Source organism: Helianthus annuus, chromosome 17 (assembly GCF_002127325.2).
Source record: "Helianthus annuus cultivar XRQ/B chromosome 17, HanXRQr2.0-SUNRISE, whole genome shotgun sequence".
Taxonomy (NCBI): Eukaryota; Viridiplantae; Streptophyta; class Magnoliopsida; order Asterales; family Asteraceae; genus Helianthus; species Helianthus annuus.
This window is the reverse complement of record NC_035449.2, coordinates 179112143-179133642: the sequence shown is the minus strand read 5'-3', so window position 1 is coordinate 179133642 and position 21500 is coordinate 179112143. Positions and strand designations below refer to the sequence as shown.

The following is a 21500-nucleotide window of genomic DNA, read 5'->3' as shown; positions in this document are numbered from 1 at the left end:
ACCTCCTAATTCATCAGATTGACAGGTTTGGTGTGTTGTTTATGAAAATTTTACACACCTATACTAGGGGTGAGCAAAAGGAAAAACCCAACCCGACCCGACCATTACCCGACCCGACCTGAGAACCGATCAAACATAAAATACAGAACCGATTCACTACCCTAAATATAGGGTCGGTTCCGGTCCATAGGTCAAAGTCGGGTTTCACCATGTAAAGAACCGAGAACCGACCCGACCCTATTTTATATGAAAAATTGGAACCGTTCTAAATACCTAGGTACTTGGGTTCGGGTCGGGTTAGGTATATTTTCGGTTCGGTTCTTGGTTATTTTCGGTCCTGACCTAAACTTGCTCACCCCTAACCTATACAAAGATGATACATGTGCGTCAATTTAATAGCTCAAAACATATCTTTTATTTGGGGTACTAAAATGCAAGACTCGTCACAAAGGGTCATTGCCATTCACACTTCCCAAGCACCTATCTCCATATCGGTACGAGCTTGTCACGTTAACCAGTAAGGCTACACAGTATGGGGCGCTATTCTCATGCCATCTCAGCTAAAAAAGACCAATAGCGCCACCTAACCATACCGCGTACGCTATTAGGGGACACTATTGAAGGGTTGTGATTGCAACGGCGAGCAATAGTGAGATGTATGTGTGTGAAGGAGGGGGTGATATTGATGGGTTGGGGCTTTATCTCATACCCTCAATGTTAAAGGGGGGCGCTATTGATGAGGTGGAGCTGAGGTGGCCCAATGGAGCCCCCAGGTGCTCTATTCCATACCCCCAGCCTAAGAGGTTGGCAGACCGATGAGACTTAAATTCATCATCATTCTAAATGGTGAAGTCTTCTCGGCTCATAACATCTCCCGATGAAACAATGAAGGTGGCTAGTGATCACCGTTCACAATGGCAATGACCTACAATGTGAATCGTTATAAAAGAACCTCCTGCCTTGTGATGTCTTATTTTTTAACGTCGAATAACAAAAAAAAGTTTTTTTATAAGCTATATGTTATATATGTATACAAACCACAATACTCAAACCACTATTAAAATTTAACCCATATTTCTCATTTCTCACTTCTATATATTAGATAACTTATGTTGCATTTTTGTAAGTTTATCGTTTGCCTCTCATCTCCTTTGTAAACTAGCATGTTTGTTGAATAATATTTAGCCCCAAAAGCAGATTAGATTTATTAACTAAAATTATTTTATTATATGGCATAAGCACCGAATTATATGTAACCAATACCTTTTGTATCTACGCTAGTTTGGGAAAAAACTCACCTTTTCTCACCTCTAATAATGAAACCGGAATATACAAAAATGAAATAACTTATATGAAACGGTTATTAATTACTGTTTAAAGAATATAAGTTAAAGACAAACCATATATACAGAATATACACAAACATACATACACACAATTTCTCTAGTTTTTTTTACCACACGATCAACACCAATCACACAACACTTACACCCCTGCTTCTCTTTATTTTTCACTGCAAAAAGAAAAAAATTTAAGCCATACTATTTACGCAACCAAGTCGAGTTCAACGAGGCTAGAGCTCGGCTCGTCTAACATAAACAACTTGAGTTCAAGTTTTAACCGTTTGAAGCTTTGTGTCTAAAGCTCAATCGAACTTGTAAGTAATTTTACTACCTCGAAATTCAGTTCTATTTCTTATTTGTTATGTAATTACGTTTTATTTATGTATATTTTATAAGATTAAGCATAAAACTTGGATCGTTTAAGTTCAACACTAGTCAAGTACCGATCTTGATTATTTTACACACAACTCGACTTGTTTATACCCGTAAATAAATATCCATCATCTTTGATGTATGCTAGAGCTTTTTTTGTTAGAAAAATTGTAGAGCTTACATGTGTTTCTTCTTATTAATCTTTTCAGCTGCCATTTTCTCGAACAAGCTTCCATCGTAAACAGATCTAACGGTATCCTTTTTCAACAACCCGTCTTTGTCCTTAGCCAGGTAATACAGTATCTTCCATTCTGAAAAACCACCAATCCTACACAATACACTGAGGTCAAACCACAAGAAAGCCACCGCGTTGAATATTCAATATTTATAGAAAAAAAATGCTGAAAGGAATGTCAACGGACCCCTTCTGCTCATGCTAATCAATTGTTATAAAAATTATATTAAGAGTCACGTATTCTTACCATCCTCCATAATCTTTGGGTTCCCGGTTTCCTTTGATGAACTCATCCAATTCTTCTGCCGTCAAGGCATCCGGATGTGTGCGTGCATATTTGTGAAATATCTCCTCAAACTTGGAATTAACAAACCTTAAACACGAAGTTAAGTGGTTATTAGTGAGATAGAATATAGCCAAGTAAAAATAAGTTTGGAGTTTATTTTCTTTCATCTATAGAACTCATATGATCCTTAGAGGGTTTAATTATGATACAAATATACAGAGCCCATCCAAAAGCTAAATAAACGCATACTTGGATCAACTAGACAGAGGCAAATGGTCTAGAAAAAGGCCCAACTTATAAAGGACTCAATTTTTGTTACGTTAGGAGTTACTCCATAGACCATACCAGTAGCTTTGTTATTTGTGGGATTTACTGGTACGATTGTTGTTGAATAATATTCATTGTTCACAACTCATGAATGGTCACGTATCATAAAGTCTTAATAAATATTTCTTCTCTTTAAAGATATACAATACGTAGAAGAAAATGATACCTTCCATGTTCATCATAGACGCCAGAGTCACTTCCATGTTTCGCCATTTTTATGTTTTCAATGTTGATTGGGAAAAGCAGATTAGGTAACTTTTTTCCCTGTTTCAAACAAAAACAAAAATGTCCATATAACTTTAGACTATTTCAAACAAAAACAAAAATGTCTTTATAACTTGACTATAAATATGTTCTATACAAGGGGTGGCAACCATGTGGGTTGGCTATGGCGAGTTAGGGGTTTCAGATTGGCAGGTTGAATTTATAAACCTAAACTCCACTCATGTATTTGTTTGTCAAAATATCATCCTCCCCCCCACACACAAACTTACTTGAGATATACCTTTAAATGAGTTGTAGCCGGTTATTGTACAACATGCCTTATCGTAAGACGCATACGAGATTGCCTTATAATATGCGAAATTTTCTTTACAACATGCGATTTCCCTTTTTCTTCAATTTTTTGGTACATGCGATTTTGCTTTCTTTTGTACATGCGCTTTCCCCTATTTTAATGTACATGCGATTTTATTTTTAAAATTTTGTACATGCGATTTTATTTTTTAAAAACATAATGTGCAATTTGCCATCGAGTACGCATCATACATTAAGGCATATTGTACGATATAATTTTTCTATTAAACAAATTAAACAGACCGTAAACGGGTTGACTTTATAATACAAAATTTTTATTATAGTTTTAAACCGATTGGCCCGTTTGATTAAACGGGTGAATAGGTAACCCAATTAAAACTAGTTTATTTATATAGCTTAATCCAAAAGCGAAATATTTATATGATGGGTAAATCCAAAACCTTATTATTAATTCATTGTTACTTCAAAATTGACTTTTAAACTTTTAAATTTACAACCCCCCCCCCCCAACCCCCCAACACCCCACCCCATACACACACACTATGATTTTTTTTATATGACATTTGCGTGTGGTTCTAATCTTGCCCTTACTTCAAGTGTTAGCTTTTTATAGGGAGAGGTTCAAAAAAAAAAAAGTATGAAAAAAAATACTGTATCTTAGAAAATATCCACAACAAACATAGTTTAGTAAAATTTAATATACATAATGACCAAATACACAAAATTTATATAGTCAACACTCAAAAGTACATCTAAAAGGTCAAAAATTGAATTGTGACTGTAAACATGACTTTTGTATTCATATTGATTATTGAAAACATTTAATTTAACAAATAATAAAACTACAAAAAACGAATAAAATGTTCCTGACTCATTTAGAATTACGCATCATGGTGTTTTAATTTCTTATTATTGAATTTAATATTTAACACAAACTAGAATCCTAATCCCAATTAACAATAGTTTTACGTATTAAAAACCTTTGAATCATCTAAACTAAAGCAAGTCAGGCGGTAAATGCTTTTTTTTTTTTTTTGTCTAGTGGTTTCAACAATTTGAGTTTATTTGAAACCTGAAACTAACTCTGTAAACTGAACCAACCATTTAGCCTTTATTATTTATAGGATTCTTTCACTTTTAGAACATGTAGTTATGTATTTAAATATGAACTATATTTATAATTTTTTTAATACAAACTAATTATTTTAGAAGAAAACCAAAAGTTTACACCACCAAAACCAGCCGATTCAGCCAACTAACCCTGTCCAACCAATTTGGTTTGTCGTTTCCTAAAACCGTAGTTATTAGTTCGGCTCAAAACAATTCTAAATAAAATATTCATCAAACCAGCCGAACAAAAACATTAATACCATTTTAGTCCATGTGGTTTGGGCCATTTTGCAAGTTTAGTCCAAAGGTTTCATTTTTCGCCTGTGTGTCCAAAAAGGTTTCAACGTTGTCATTTTAGTCCACTGGATTAACTTAATCCATTTTTTCTGTTAACGAGAAGGGCAATTCGGTCATTTTGTATGGCCGAATTGCCCTTCTAGTTAACAGAATTACATATAATGACCGAATTGCCCTTCTCGTTAACAGAAAAAAATAGATAAAGTTAACCCAATGGACTAAAATGGCAACGGTAAAACCTTTTTGAACCCACAGACGAAAAAGAAAACCTTTGAACTAAACTGACAAAATGACCTAAACCACAGTGACTAAAATGACATTTAACTCCTTAAATTTTATCAATAACTTACTTCAACACAAGTCTTAGGGGCTGTTTGGCAACATCTGAATGGTTAAGTGCTGAACCAGTAAGAGGTCTGAATCATTAAGAGCATGTATAATGCTTAACCGTTCAGAGGCAAATGTCTGACCAACTCAGATTAGAAGTCTTAACCATTCAGACTCTGTATAATGTTAACCATTCAGATATCTAGATATCTGATCGTGAAACAAACCGTCTGAAACATTAAATGTTGAACCATTAAGAGGCTTATTCAGAGGTAAACAAACATCCCCTTGGTATTATTAGCAAAACCTTAACGAATCTTATTAAAATATTAATCATCAACCATGCAAAGAATAAAATAATCAAAATGAGGATATGGATAACACATACAGGACGAGTTTTGCCGCTAAGCCCAGCATTTATGAAGATTGCAGCAACCGAAGATAACACAATTCCACTCCCAATCGCTCGAAACCCTATCATCATCAACACAAAACATATACACAAAATTGTTGTTTTCTCGACTACGAACATGATAATTCACATAAATAAATAAATAAATCAAATCATAAAAAAATTATGAAAACAAACCGAACCTTGAAACGTTTCCCAGGGGTAAATCACACCGTCTTTGTTGCGGTCGAAGAACTCAACGTGTTTTTGCAACACGTTTTGGTTGTTATCGATTGCTGTTTTCATTTACGTACAATTATTTAAGTTAAAAAGATGTAGAAATATGAAAATGAATGGAAATTCTGATGTGTAAATGTTTGTAATACCTTCGAATTCAGGTTGTACAGCCATTGATTGATGCTTTGGTTGAGTGTAACGCAGAAAATACGTGAGAATTGATTGCAGAATTCTTGTGTGTTGTGGAAGAAGATTAAAGGCGTGAAAAAGCGGTTTGAGAATCGGAATAGGTGTAAAGGGTTTTATAGTGGGTTTCATGGGGGTTAACTTTTATACAAAGAGTAACAAGGATATTTTTCTGAGTCTTTTTAATGGTTTAGAAATCTTTTACTGTTTCAATACTTAATGGTTTAGACTGTTTGTTTCATAAGTAGATGTCTAAATCAGTGGCGAAGCTTGGCCCGAATGACCGGGGGGTCGAAAACGTATATACCAAAAAATTTCTATAGAACCGGGGGTCGAAAACGTATATACCCAAAAAATTCTATACAAAACTACATATATAACACTACTAAGTGAAAAGTTCGGGGGGTCGGGCGCCTCTCCCCGCCCCTTTTATCCTTCGCCAATGGTCTAAATGATTCAGACATTTGCCTCTAAATGGTTAAGCAGTATACTGAGTCTGAATGGTTAAGACAATTTATCTGAATTGGTTAAATATTTACCTCTGAACGATTAAACATTATACTGATTCTTAATGGTTCATTTATCTTACCGATTCAGCATTTAATGGTTCAGACCTAGTACTGGTTTAACACTTACCCATTTAGAAGTTGCCAAACATCCCTGAGAAACATTCACTTCCCTTCCACCATTTCTAAACAAGACTGTCACAATTATTTGATGGAAGAGATGTGAATCCTCTAACACTTTTACTTTTAAATGATTATAAATAACATATCATCAAATACTTTAATCGTTATATATTTTTCTGGACGTCCAACAAAACACAGTTATCCGGGTATCCACGTTCGCGATCGTAGACAATGGTGGTCACCAAGCCCGCCCAAAGACCCACTGTGATAAAACTTTTGCTGGCGCATGACATTTTGTTATGAACGAGACTTCTAGCTGTGAGTATATTAACATATCATGGTGTACGATATGTTTGATTTCAGTTTTTATGGGTTTATGCATTTCAAGTTTTAACCCTTTGAATGTTAACATGTCCGATGTAAATTGCAGCTTACCTGGACTTGTTGGTTAACATGGTATTGGTATTGATTCGGGTGAGTAATTTTTTTAGTGACGGGTTTCTAAGGTAATAAAAAAAGATATGTGTTGTCTGTTTGCTGGGAAGATGAGGTCACACGACGTGATTGTTGTCAAGTCGCTTTCGCATACAAATACATGGAATGAAAATGTGTTAGTAAAACAATGAAGAGGGGGCTCTTTTTTGTGAATATACATATTTTACATGAATTCATAATACACAACTCATGAATTACAATATAAACATATGGTAAAAATAAATAAAAATATAAAAATTGTGTAGGAGATATAATCTAATCTAACTACTGTAATAAAAGAACCAATTTTTGAACACGTGTCATTCATTGAAGGTATCCTCAAATTTATATTTATCTAATTAAATAAATAATAAATTAATATTAAATCTTATCATACTTTAATAAAATATTATCCTCAAATCTAAATTGTTAATTTAATATATTTTTAAAACAAATACCTCTCTTATCTACTTATCTTATATTAAATATATAAATAATAAATTAATATTAAATGTTATCCTAATTTATTAAAAACATAACTTTTTTTATTATTTGGTATACAAAATTATGTTTATTCAACTCGCGCGAGGTTTTTAATGATATATTTTTTTTTATTATTTGGTAGATTTTTCAACCCGACTATACACGAGTTTTTTAAAGATACGACGTTTTTAGTATTTAATATACAAAATTACATTTATTTAGGATATAATTTTTTTATTATTTGGTATATTTTTCAACCCGACTATACACGGGTTTTTTAAAGATACGGCATTTTTAGTATTTAATATACAAAAATACATTTATTTAATATATGTAATACACATGGTTTTTAAAGATATAACTCTTTTTTATATCTATTCAACACGTGTACTATACGGGGTTTTTAAGGATGTAATTTTTTTATTATTTGGTAGATTTATTCAACCCGATTATACACGGTTTTTTTTAAAGATACGATGTTTTTAGTATTTAGTATACAAAATTACATTTATTTAATCTGTGTAATACATATAGTTTTTAAAGATATAACTTTTTTATTATTTGATATATAAAAGTACATTTATTTAACATGTACAATATACAAGGTTCATAAAGATGTAAGTTTTTATTATTTAATATATAAAATTACATTTATTCAACCCGTGTAATACACGGGGTTCTAACCTAGTTTTACATAAAATAAATAAATACAATACATGTAACAAAATAGTACATAAACTATATATCTATACTATATAATAAAAGAAACCACTTTGGGGACACATGTCACTCATTGGAGCCATCTATTTTTTAGCATATTAAAATTAAATAATTATTTAAAATTAAATAATTATTTATGAGATATACGTAGAGATATACTATTTAATATATATAATTATAAGATATACGTAGAGATATAGTATAGGTTAAAAACTTATTTAGAAAATATACTATTAATATTAAATTATTATTTTTATAATATATTTCCTTAGATATAGGAATAGGTTACATTATAGTTTTATTATATCGTAGAGAGATTTTATTTTAATATTTATGTTTATACTTTTACATCCAAATTTAGGTAACATATTTAAATTGTCTATGACTCTTTATAATCAGTAATATGTTTTAAATATATTTAACTTTTTATAATCAGTAAATGTTTTAAATATATTTATTTTAAATTAAATATTATATAATTTTTAAATATGTTTTATAAAAATAAGAATATGACTTAAGATGTAATTTTAAGGAGAGAAAAATTATTATTATTTAATAGGAGAGAAAATGCAGGAAATCAAAATCTGAAATTAATCAGAAGTCAACTCGTGTATTACACGAGGTTTTTTAAAGATATAAGTTTTTATTATTTACTATATAAAATTACATTTATTTAACCCGTGTAACACACGGGGTTTTTTAAGATACAACTTTTTTTATCATTTACTATACAAAATTACATTTATCCAACCCATGTAATACATGAGGTATTTAAAAATATATTTTTTTATTATTTGATATATAAATTCAACCCGTGTAATACACGGGGTTTTTTAAAGATATAACTTTTTTTTATAAATTACTATACAAAATTACATTTATACAACCTGTGTAATACATGAGTTTTTAAAAATATAACTTTTTTTATTATTTGATATATAAAATTAGATTTATTCAACCGTACAATACACGGGGTTTTTTAAATATATAAATAATTTATTATTTAGTATTTTTTTTCTTATTTGATGTATAAAATTATATTTATTCAACCTGTACAATAATACAAGGGGTTTTAAAGATATAACTTTTTATTTTTTAGTATATAAAATTATATGTATTCAGTCCATATAATAAACAAAGTTTTTAAAGATATATTATTTTATTATTTTGTATATAAATTCACATTTATTCAGCCCGTGTAATACACGGGGTTCTAATCTAGTTTTTTTAAATATAATACACGGTACACAATAAAATAAATAATAATAATTTATAGCAAAGAATAACTGCTACACATGAGTGATAAACGTGATGACACTTATCAATGTTTTCGCTACATTGTGAACTTTTTTTTTTTTTTGAAATTATATTTGAGAGTTTCATTTCAATCAATCATCAGCGCAAATTACATAAGGATAACAGGTAGACGGGTAATAAATTGTGTCGTCATCCCCTTCTCCCCTTCTGAATATAAAACCTTAATCTACTAAAAACAAAGTCTCGCTTCTAAAGGGTGAAAAAACTACACTATGTAATAAAATCATGGTCATTTCATCTAATCCCGTTTACTAGGACAAAGTTACAACTCATATCAAGTCATATTCATGTTTTTGTTTTTGTTTTAAACTAGAGTTATACGCCGCCCGTGTTGCGGGGCACTAAATCGAAAATTTCTTAGTTTAATAATATGTACACATTTATTAGGGTTAGTTATACATGCTATTTATAACACGATATAAAAAAAAATACATCAAGTTAACGAAGTAAAGGAAAACACTATCATAGTTATGATACAAAAATAACTACAACGATGGCAAGCATGTAATTTAGAATTGGGGGCAAAACAATAATTTATCAGTACCAATTATCGAGTGCTAGGCAGCTGTTTGTCACGAATAAAAACTAAATTGAGTCAAACAAGTAAAATAAACACTACCATAGTTTTGCCCAAAAACAATGGCAATATTGCAATTTTTAGATGGGGTAAAATCGTAATTTTAAACTGGAGGTAAAATAATATTTTGAACTGAGAGCAAGAGTTAGGATCCTGTAAAAAAGGCCCAAAGTGTGAGAAAGGTAAGAAAGAATATCAGCCATTAGATCTTTTGATTTAATGGTTGAGATCAATAGGGACCAAAATGTAAAATATTTATATTAATTTGGACTAAATTGAAATATCTAGGGGCAATTGTGTCTTTTTATCTTCATTTTGTAAATCAATTCAATCCAAAATCCCTGCAATTTCGTTCTCTCTCTATCATACGTTCCTAATTTCTCTCTTTCTATCTCTTTCTTCTTCCATATTCAGAACATAATCCCTGCAAACATCACGAATCTGAAGATCAAACATCAAAACGAAGATCAAACATCAATCGAAAGATCAAACATCAATCGGAAGCGGACCGACAGTGGTGGTCGACGACGGCGGTGGCGGACCGGCAGTGGTTGGGTTCGACGACGGCGGGTGGTTGGGTTAGACGACGGCGGCGGTTGGGAACCATGAGATTTTACTGTCGGGTGGTTGTGTTCGACGACGGCGGTGGCGGACCGGCAGTGGTGGTGCCGGCAGCGGAGAAGAAGATGATACAGAGATGTAAGGATTATTGAATGGTGTTATTTTTACTGAATGGTGTTATTTTTTACTGAATGGTGTTATTTTTTACTGAATGGTGTTATTCTTTTCTGAATGGTGTTATTTTGTTTCTGAATGGTGTTTTTTTCTTTTTCTGAATGGTGTTATTTTTTATTTACTGAATGGTGTTATATTCTTGTACTGAATGGTGTTATATTATTTACTGAATGGTGTTATTTTGTTTACTGAATAATGTTATTTTTTTGTTTACTGGATGGTGTTTTTTGTTTCTGAATGGTGTTATTTTATTTCTGAATGGTGTTTTTTGCTTACTGAATGGTGTTATAATATTTTGTAAAAACACCATGAATTGAACTATGATTTTTTTTAAAACACCATGTCATGAACATGCTCTGATTCTGTGAATGATACAAAAAAAATTAAAATGAATGATGTTATGGACGGTTATAATTCCTTAAATCAAGGATTTTCTCTCTCCAAATCCTTAAATCAAGGATTACCATATTTGAATTTGTTAGTGCATTTACAATCATACCCTTTTCAATTAATTTAGATCTAATGGTTGAGATTCTTTCTTACCTTTCTCACACCTTTGGTCTTTTTTACAATAACTCCACCCCTGAGAGCAAAACCATTTTTTTTTATTTTGAATTGGGGGCAAAATCGTAACTTTTTATTGAGGGCAAAATCGTATTTTTTAGATGGGGGCAAAAGAAAATTTTATTTTGAACTGGATGCGAAGTTGTAATTTTAAACTGGGAACCAAATTGTAATTTAGCAAGACTGTAGCTGGGGGCAAAAATATATATATTTTTTTTAAACAGGGGAAAATCGTATTTTTTAACTGAGGGAAAAATCGTACATTTAAGCTGAGGACAAAGCGTAAATTTAATTTCGAACTGGGGAAAAATCGTAATTTTTGACAGGGGTAAAATCGTTATTTAACAGAAGGTATAAATAACTATGTTATGCAAAAAATAAATGACTATATTATGAAAAAAAAAGGCTTAGTCGCCACTTTTGCCCAACCAAATACTTTAACTATTTCCGTGGAGTTTTTGGTTTCTATGTATTGAAAATTGAAAATGAAAATGAAAATACGTCACATTTAAAAAAAATATTTGGTATTACTTGAAAAGAAGGTTGTCACCTTTTGGATATTGATTTGACGTAAAGGCTTCATCTGAAGAATATTGTGTGAAGTAATGCAAAAGACTCATGCCCCCCTTGTTTTCAAACAAGTATTCCAAAAAAAATATTCATACAATTTGATAATCAGTTATTTTGTCCAACTTTTACGCTTTTAAAGGGTTTGATTACACTAAACTATTTAAATTAACATGTATCATAATTATATATATAGCATACTAGTATTAAGCCCCTGCATTGCAGCGGTTGTCATAAAACTGTGTTAAGTAGTAGCAATACTATACCATTGTCAGCGACCATCAACACCGGAAAAGCTCGTAAAAACAAAATAAATAAAAACAGGAAAAAAATAACGCCGAGCGAAAAGCAAACGTAAAATCGTTGAATCACGCACGCTCGTTGCTAAGAAATTAAACCGAAACGTAAAAGATAGAAACAAATAACTAAGCCCATCCAGGACCCACGTGCTAGACGAACTTGTCAAACGCAGAAAAATAGATGTGATGTGACGGGCCAGTTAAACAGGAAAAACAATATACGGAAAAATGTTGAACCCCACACGCATGTTGCGGTGTGTTAACTCACAAAATTTAGATTGAAACGAAAAATTTAGGAAAGATGAAAAGTATGGTGAAGCAAAATTGAAAATAAAGAAGAGTTGAGAATAAATTGCAAAAAATGAAAAACTTTAGGTTAAAAGTAAAAAAACAAAAGGTTTCAATTGCAAAATTGAAGTTATTTATTGATTTTAGATAAAGATAAGGATAAAAATAAGTGATATATATATATTGGTTATTAATTAATATTAATATTAAAAGAAATTTATTAAACAAATATAAATAAAATTTATGAGGTTGAAGGAGAGAATGTCATTCGGCATTATTTGGAGTCTTTTAGTATAAGTTAAATTAGATTAGATTAGATTAGATTCAAATTAGTATTTTTCAATGTAAGGAAATTTAACATTTACTGTTTTATTCGATATTATAAGTTAGATTAGATTCAAATTAGTATTTTTCAATGTAAGGAAATTTAACATTTACTGTTTTATTCGATAATAGACTTGAAACTAGGAATTGTTTACTGCCATTCTTTTTTTTTATACGGCAAATTTGGATCACTGACAAACTACTAGAGTATCATTGTCCCACCAGCGGAATCACCCGATCATATCCATCTCCACTAGGCATAATGTCTATACCACCAATTAATGAGGAAACCCAATAAATATGGGAAAACTCCCTTTGTAGGAATCGAACGCAGGATCTATTGGTCCTAAAGCCTTATCTCACCCCCAAGATACCACTAGGCTATAAAGTCATGGGCTGTTTACTGCCATACCGATAGCATAAATCAAAACGTACTAAACTTTACATATATTGTAATGCGTGGATCTGAGTTTTAATGATCTAAGAGCATTCACATTGAAGCCTTTATATTAATAGATTTTATATAATATAGAGGAAGAAATAGAGGAAACAACAAAAGCACCATTACATTGGAATGTCTATAATAGAGAAAATTTTATAGATATTAAAGCACATCTCTATATTTAGAAGCTCGTATTAAAGCCTCTATATTATTATTATCAGTGTGTAGGAAAGAGAAAAAGATAATAAAATACGTGATTGTGAGTAAGATAGAGATATAGATAGAGTTAGATGTGAGAAGTTTTTGAAAATTAAACATAATTTAGAGAAAAATGTGTTTTTTGATTAAATTATATAGATGTATATGGAGGCTCAAATGTGAATGCTCTGAGGTTATCGTATGAAAAACTATCACTTTAGCGTCATATCAATTTTCACATCTATCATATCGTGTTAGAAATACCTTTCACATAGCATATGGTTATATATATAGGATTAGGTTCAAGAGTGAATACTAGTGTAGTTTGCGAACTGAGTGAACTAATCCTGGCCATACACGTGTGTAGATCAATGGCCAGGATTTGATGTTGAAATACACTAGTGTATTTTACGATTTGATGATGGGATCCTGGCCATACACGTGTGTAGATCAATGGCCAGGATTTGTTCACTCGGTTTGCAAATACACTAGTGTTTACTCTAGAACTTCACCCTATATTGTGTGAGGTTCATTGAATTAGAGAGGTTTATCTAGTTGGTTATTGTATTTATATAAATAGAGTTTGGGTTGCGTTAGGACTATTATGAGTTTAGTATAAATAGATGGTTAGAAATATTGTATGTGTGTGTTTTTCATTGATAAATAATAAAAAGAGTTGAACGAGTTCGTTCAAATCGTGTTTGTGTGTTCGTTAAAAGGCCTGGCGAGGTTTATCTAGTTGGTTATTGTATTCATATAAATAGAGTTTGGGTCGCGTTAGGACTAGAATGAGTTTAGTATAAATAGATGGTTAGAATTATTGTATTTGTGTGCTTTTCATTGATAAATAATAAAAAGAGTTGAATGAGTTCGTTCAAATCGTGTTTGCGTGTTTGTTAAAAGGCCTGACTTCCAACAATTACTACAGATTTACTAACGCAAGGTGTTCTTTTTCTTTAAGGGTATTTTTGTCTTTTAGGTTTTTAACATTCCAATTCCACTAACAACTTTACTAACCAAACAAGACATGAACTTTCAAAGGATTCCATTCAAATTCCATTTCCAATTCCGTTACATAACATTCTTCGAACCCAACACACCCTATTACTAACTTGATAACAGAGAATTGTTGTTTACTTCCTTCTATATCTATTAACTCATTTATCTAAGGACTTTGGCCTACCGATATCAGAATGTTAGATAAGACTTTATTTTTTTAAGTGGTAAGAGTTCAATTCTCGAGATAAACAAAATAAATGTGATTTAGTGATAGTTTAGAGAGTGTGTGAATTATCATTTAAAAATCTTATTCTTACATTTTTTTGAATGAACAACAAAAGTCCGATCACCCAACCCAATAGCAAAAGATAATCCACGTTTATAAGCGCAGATGACATTAATGACACAAGTCGACACCATCCAGGAAAAACTCACCGCCCAAAGTCGTTGGCATTTCTTTAAATGCTTTTAATGGCTTTCTTTCACATGTATGTAAATACGTCCAAGACAAGCCAAGGACAACAAATACGTTGAACCATTATTTCGACTTTTTAATCATGTCATTTTTGCTTTTCTCGTTAAAGAGTATACCATAATAATAATAAAAGACTATAATTAAAATAATAATAATTAAATACAGTTTGTTTAATAAACATTTAAATCCGTTAACTTTTAATTTAGTTTATGCCCATTAAACATTTAAAACCTTTTTTTTTCAAATAAAGCCAACTAATGTTATTAAACCCGCGTGTTGTAGCGGGAAAGCGGTGAGGATTCAAACGCTACCAACTTAGTTTGTTATGGTATCGGTACGGTACCTACATACGCTACAACAACACAAAAAGAAAATCCAAAAAGCAAAACCATAATGTTAGCCAAAATGATATTTGTACTTGTTCGGTTCTTTATGGCTATTGCTCAGATGTAAACATTGGAACATAACTATAGAAAGAGTAAACTACCATTTTGGTCCCTGTGGTTTGGTCATTTTTGCCACTTTAGTCCAAAACTCAAACTTTTTGCATCTGGGTCCCTGTGGTTTCAGTTTAGTATCAAGATAAGGAATTTTAAAGACAAATGCTTGCTGGTATCAACTCATGCAACATACAGTTGAGGGCTAAGGTGTCCTTTATTAAGTTTGTTAATTTTGCAACAAATTTCTTGTGGCCATCATTCATGTGGTTAAGTATTTGCCTAGCAATTGGAGACAAATTGGGTCAATGGGCATAGAGTTGTTGGAGATTAGTGTAGACATATTCGATAAGCTGCAAGTTAGAGTTGGATCTGGAAATTTTGGCTAGCTTCTGGACCAATAGGTGGACACCGGGAGGGTACCTCAATGAGCTATTCCCTACAATGTACATACTCGTGGCCGCCAAGAAAGGTAAAGGTTAAGGATAATTTTTATAGGGATGGGGACACAATTAAATGGGAATGGAAGTGACTGCGAGTTCCAACAGATGTGGTAGAGAGGGACGGGCAAAACAGGTTAATGGACTACTTCAGACAAGTCAATCCTAATTTCGGTGAGGTTTTATGGTTGCGGAACAATGATAAAGCTAAAGGTGAAGTGCTTTAAGTGGAACGGATAGGCCCCGACGTAAGTGAATTATTTTATACGGCGGGTGATGGATGATAGTATTCCAACCAAGGAGGCTATGGCGAGGAGAGGATTGCAACTTTCTGCTGTGTTCACTTTATTTAACTATGGAAAGTTAAATGTTTAACGAAATTGATCAGTTCTGGTCAAATACATAGATAGCTCATATGTTGACCAACTTGATTTTTAGCTTATGAGGTTACAATACATCATTAATTCTGCTGAAGTTTGTGGTTTACGTTAGATCGAGATCGATTTATCTGAAGTCAAAACGCTTGAGATGTTTAAATGTATGAAAAGTCAAAACGCTTGATGTACTGACTATAATTTCACCTAACTGAAATGACATTACAATTATATGAATTGAATCATTTTCGTATTTCCTTTTTAACAGTTCATTGTAATTTCATCTTTACATAAGTAATGCTACATTTTTTTCATTTCAAGATATATGTAAACACTGATAGATAATATAATTTACTTTTAGACCACCCGTGTAACACATGGGTACTTAGACTAGTATAATGTTAAAACAAAAGTTAATTCTCTTCTTGGACGACCCACCATTATCTTCAGAATAAAATTTCATCTCAAGTGCAATTTTTGAGATGTTCATTGCCAGCTCAGCTCAAGTAGGTTGATTCCATCTACATTAAACCTCTTAATGAATGTGATTTAATGTTGTATGAAAATAATGGATAGTCTGTATATAGCTTATGTTTTAACAATTTATAATTATGTATGCATAACATACCATACCATACATTTTTTTTAATAGCCAAAGGAACTTTTCATTCATAAAAGATTGATGCCAAAAATGTTCTTAGCAGCCAGAAACTGAAACATGAAACAAAAGAAAAATAAAACGGAAAAAACGAGATACAATACATAGAAAGAAAGCCAAAACCGATCTACTCATTGAAATTGAAATCCGACCATTGTTGTTTTGTTATCGTATTGTGCTTTGATCTTTGTCTTACGCCTTGAAGGGATGTGTCTTTTACCTCCTCTATGATCATTTGTGCCGTACGTTGTTTACCGGAAAAGATTGTGTCATTTCTGTTTCTCCATAATATCCACATGGTTTGAATTGCTATAGCATGTAAGATTTTCCTTATAAATCGGCTCCTATGACACTCCAAGATTGATTGCAGCAGTTCCGTTACACTATTCCCGTTGTTCGGCATCGGAAAGTTTGTCCAAGTAGACACAGCTTCCCAAACTCTCTTAACAAAATTGCACCTAAGCAGAATATGCATTGCATTCTCGTCATCCGCACCACATATCTTGCACGTCATATCCTGTAACAACATTCCTCTACCGGTTAAAGCCACAGCCGATGGTATTTTTTCATCTATGGCTCGCCAAACAAAAGTTGTGCTTTTACCCGTAGCCCAATTATTCCAGCAGAAAGCATTTGGTGCTGCGTTTATATCCAAGTTTCGGCCCAAGGTCAGCCTTACGTTCTTCACACAAAAGTCCTCATTCTCGAAATGTCTCCATATCCACACATCGTCCCTGTTTGACATAATTTGTTGTTGTAAACACTGATTTAAACCTCCATTTCTTCCTTTTCCGCTTCGGTATTCGGTGCTCTAATCCAGGCCCAATCCCACAATACCCCACCATTCATGATTCTGTAATTCTCCTGTACCATTGCTCTTTTTCTTGAAGATAACCGATACATACTAGGGAATTGTTCCTTCAAAGGTTCATTGCCGATCCACGTATCCACCAAGAATAGAGTTTTATCCCCCCCCCCCCCACTTTACTACTCAGACTAGTGTTGATATTGATATTCTTTTTGCTCCTTTGCTATTTCTCCTATATCCAACCTGAGATTTTTTAAACGGTATAGAATCCACTTTTCTATGGCTACCATGTATCGAATCTATTACTTCAGCCCATAACGTATTTGGTTCCATCTTTATTCTCCACCACCACTTAGCTAGAAGGGCCAAGTTCATATCTCTTAAATTCCCAACCCCGAGCCCCCCGAAATCTTTCATGGCCACCACTCTTTCCCACTTTACCCACCTGATTTTATTATTTATATTACATCCCCCCATCAGAATTTCCTACGTATTCCTTCTAGTACTTTTAAAATGCCGCTCGGGCATTTATAAAGAGAAAAATAATAGTTCGGTAAGCTTCCCAAAATTGTTTTTATAAGTATGACCCTCCCATCAAAAGAGAGATTCTTTGCCTTCCAACTTGAAAGTCTTTTGTTGAAAATATCAATGATTTCCTTCCAATGTGAAATTCTGTTCATATTCGCTCCAACCTTTAGACCAAGGTATACAAAAGGAAATTTCCCCACCCTACAATTGAAAAAGGTTGTCGTATTTTTTTACCTCATCCTCATTTGTGCCTATACCATATAAATGACTTTTCCTAGACCCGATATTAGATAGAAAATACGAAGAATTCTTTTAAGATTCTTTGCATTATTTTCCTCCCATTCACCTATAAAAATTGAGTAGTCTGCATGTAACATGTGTGTTAAACATGGGCCATTCCTAGGCAGTTCCACCCCTTGGAAAATATTGTTTTCTTTTGCATTTGTCATCATAACATGTATGGCTTCCATGGAAATAATGAATAGAAAAGGAGACAAAGGGTCGCCTTGCCTCAAGCCCCTTTTGTATTGAAACTCCTTCGTTGGTGAACCGTTCACCAGAATCGAACCTCTCCCCGCGAACAGAATAACCGTTCACCATATGTGTTAGAATAGATATCAAAAATTTCCAATTTAGAGTATTATAGGCTTTCTCGATATCGGCTTTGAAAACAAACAAGCATTTCCCAGTTTTCTTTGCCCAACCCACCACTTCATTTATGATAAGGGGACCGTCAATAATATTCCTATCTGACATAAAAGCCGACTGTACATTTGATACGATAGTTTTATAACACATTTAACTCTATTCGCTAACACTTTAGAGATAATCTTATTTATCACCCCAACAAGAGATATAGGTCTAAAGTCCGAAAGAGTGATAGGGTCAATTACCTTCGGAATAAGGTCGATAAACGAGGCACTGCAAGAATGATGGATAGAACCGTGAATGTAGAACTGCTCCATAACTTCCATGATTAGATCCTTCATATCCTCCCAAAATGATTTGATAAGTTTAAATGTAATCTCATCTGGTCCAGGTGATTTATCTATACCGCAATTCCAGACTGCATCACGCACCTCCTGAATCAAAAATTTGGCAATTAAACCTTCTGCTTGTTCCACGCTTAGCCTTTTGAAACCCGCTGAACCTACTCTCGGCCGCACGTTCACCGGTTCCTTGAATTTTTCTTGAAAAGTCTCCAAAAAATGAGTCTTGATCTCCTTTGGGTCCGATACCCACTCCCCTTGTATCCACAAACCACTAATCTTATTTCTTGCAATATGATTATTTATAATTGAGTGAAAATAACTGGTGTTTTCATCTCCCAACCCTATCCATTTCAGCTTTGCCTTCTGCTGTAAATCTGCAGCTAACTTTTCGTGCCACTTTTTAACCTTGTCTTTGCTATCTTTCAAGAGTTTGATTTCCGTATCTGATAATAGCCTGCTCTCCGCTAAGTTATCCAATTAGTAATCGAAAACCTCACACCATCTCCTATCAGGTACCTCATTTCTGACTATAGGGTGATTTCTTATTGGGAAAATTGGGAAAATCACGAGAATAGCCAAGACCACTGTAACACCCCGAAAACGGGTTTGGTAATCAAACCTGTTAATACTAAAAGACGGGTAAAGTACCGTTAGGGGTAAAAATAACCCGGTGAATATTAGGACTTTTATTTTATTTTTTTTATAAATAAGCCTGATATTAAATAAAAGCTGAACGAAAGCTTTTGTAGAAATAAAGTTTATGGAAGGCCCGAGTTAACGAGACTTAAAATAAACTTAGTCGTAAATTCCTCGAACTCATTAAATTAACTAGGAATGTTTAACCTAGTTTAAAAAGTGGTAATGTTGTTAGAAGTTAAGTGGGTTGTGACCTATTTAATAAACTAACCAAACAAGAGGGACCAAATACGGGTAAATGGAAAGTTAAGTTATACAAAGAAAAACTTAAAAATAAAACACACATTCAGTGTGTGTTGTGGGTGTTCTGATCGACCAGAAGCATCCCCAGGAGCTTCAAAACCCTAGCTTCACTATAATCATCAAATTGAAGGTCCAAATGGAGTCTAAATTCGCAATTGAACATGGATTAATGATCACCCAATCTAGGGGATCATAAGGTATGTAAAATCTTGATGTTTGGTGAAGTTGTAAAAATTGGATAATCATCCTAATCGCGAATTAGGCATGGATTAGAGAAGCTATGGCTAGATTAGTGATGTATACTTGCTTAGGAACGAAACCTTAAGTGAAAATCATACATAATATGCTATGAATTGAAGGATTTGATGAATTAACACACTTAGAGCATCACCAATAGAGATGTTTTTGGTGGTGTTTTTTGGTGCTAATGTGGCACCTGCCAACCAATGAGAGCATTTCTCTCTCTTGACCCACTCACATACACAAAAAAACACTATTTCTCTCTTCTCTCTCCTCTCTCCTACATCACACTCACATAACTTTACTCCCTCCATTTTTTCTCATTTTTTCTCACAAACATAACTACACTCTCTCTCCTCCACCTCACACCCTCTCTCCTCCACCTCACTTTCTCTCTCTTTAAAAACACCAAAAAACATGTCTATTGTGGATGCTCTTAGATAAGTGGGTTTTAATGTTATGATAAAATTGATGATATAACTATGCTTAGAATCAACATGCATGATAACTAATAGAAGGAGTTTGATTAAACCGTGAAATTGGGTACAAGATCTACTTCTCACGAAATGTGTTTTGTTTGATATAAAAGAATTGATGTTAAGATCGTGATATAGATGCTTGAAATCATGTTACCTAGTAGTTAGTGTGTAAAATTTGATTTCGTTAAGAGTTCGGATGAAATGCCTAAGCGAAATTCAATAAACCAAATGTGCATTGAATAAGTTGGTAAGTCGATTGACTTTAAAAAGTCAAACCGACCAAGTATATGATCGAATGATAAATTCGATATAAGAAGCGTAGGATGGAATAGTCGTAAATGATTATGACTAACCTAACCATCTTACAATTTCAATGATAGTTTGACGCGTGGCAAGCTAGGTAGAAGCTTGGGAAGGAAGCGGGTCAAACGAATCAAGAATGAAGGAAAAGCGTAATTCGGATGCGAGGTAAGTATATCTTACACTAGTCATATATTTTAGAATATTCTTTTGTCGTATTAATTACAAAAAAGACAAATACCTAATTGAGATATGGTGTTCCGGCGTGTAATCATACGGAACAAGATAATCAAATATGATAAGAAACCATAGTGATGGCTAAAAGTGAGTTAAATCGGTAATTCGACCATACTATGACGAATGAAACATGTACTTTTAATGGTTACCATATAAGGTAAATCATAATAACCAATAAGGGCAAAATGGTAATTTGGTCACACGTTGACCTTTACCGTTAGTTTTGAAAGACAATTATGAGGTAAGCCATAATAGGCCGAAAAGTGTTAAGAAATGAATTTATAAGTAAAATGACCGCACGGTGTAAACCGGAGCGAGTCATATATACG

At 32.9% G+C, this 21500-nt stretch overlaps 2 protein-coding genes across 2 annotated transcripts; both read right to left on the bottom strand.

The window, feature by feature from the left end:
* Positions 1-1330: 1330 nt before the first annotated feature.
* Positions 1331-5772, bottom strand: LOC110922725 (probable peroxygenase 4). Its single transcript, XM_022166947.2, has 7 exons — positions 5612-5772; positions 5429-5521; positions 5223-5308; positions 2730-2827; positions 2198-2323; positions 1897-2043; positions 1331-1513 (listed from the first exon to the last, which is right to left on the bottom strand). The coding sequence occupies exons 1-7, from the start codon at positions 5634-5636 to the stop codon at positions 1504-1506; spliced, it is 585 nt and encodes a 194-aa protein (XP_022022639.1). The 5' UTR covers positions 5637-5772; the 3' UTR covers positions 1331-1503.
* An 11003-nt stretch (positions 5773-16775) lies between these two features.
* On the bottom strand, positions 16776-17393 carry LOC110925296. The gene has a single exon (XM_022169253.1). The coding sequence runs from the start codon at positions 17391-17393 to the stop codon at positions 16776-16778; it is 618 nt and encodes a 205-aa protein (XP_022024945.1).
* Positions 17394-21500: the final 4107 nt, after the last annotated feature.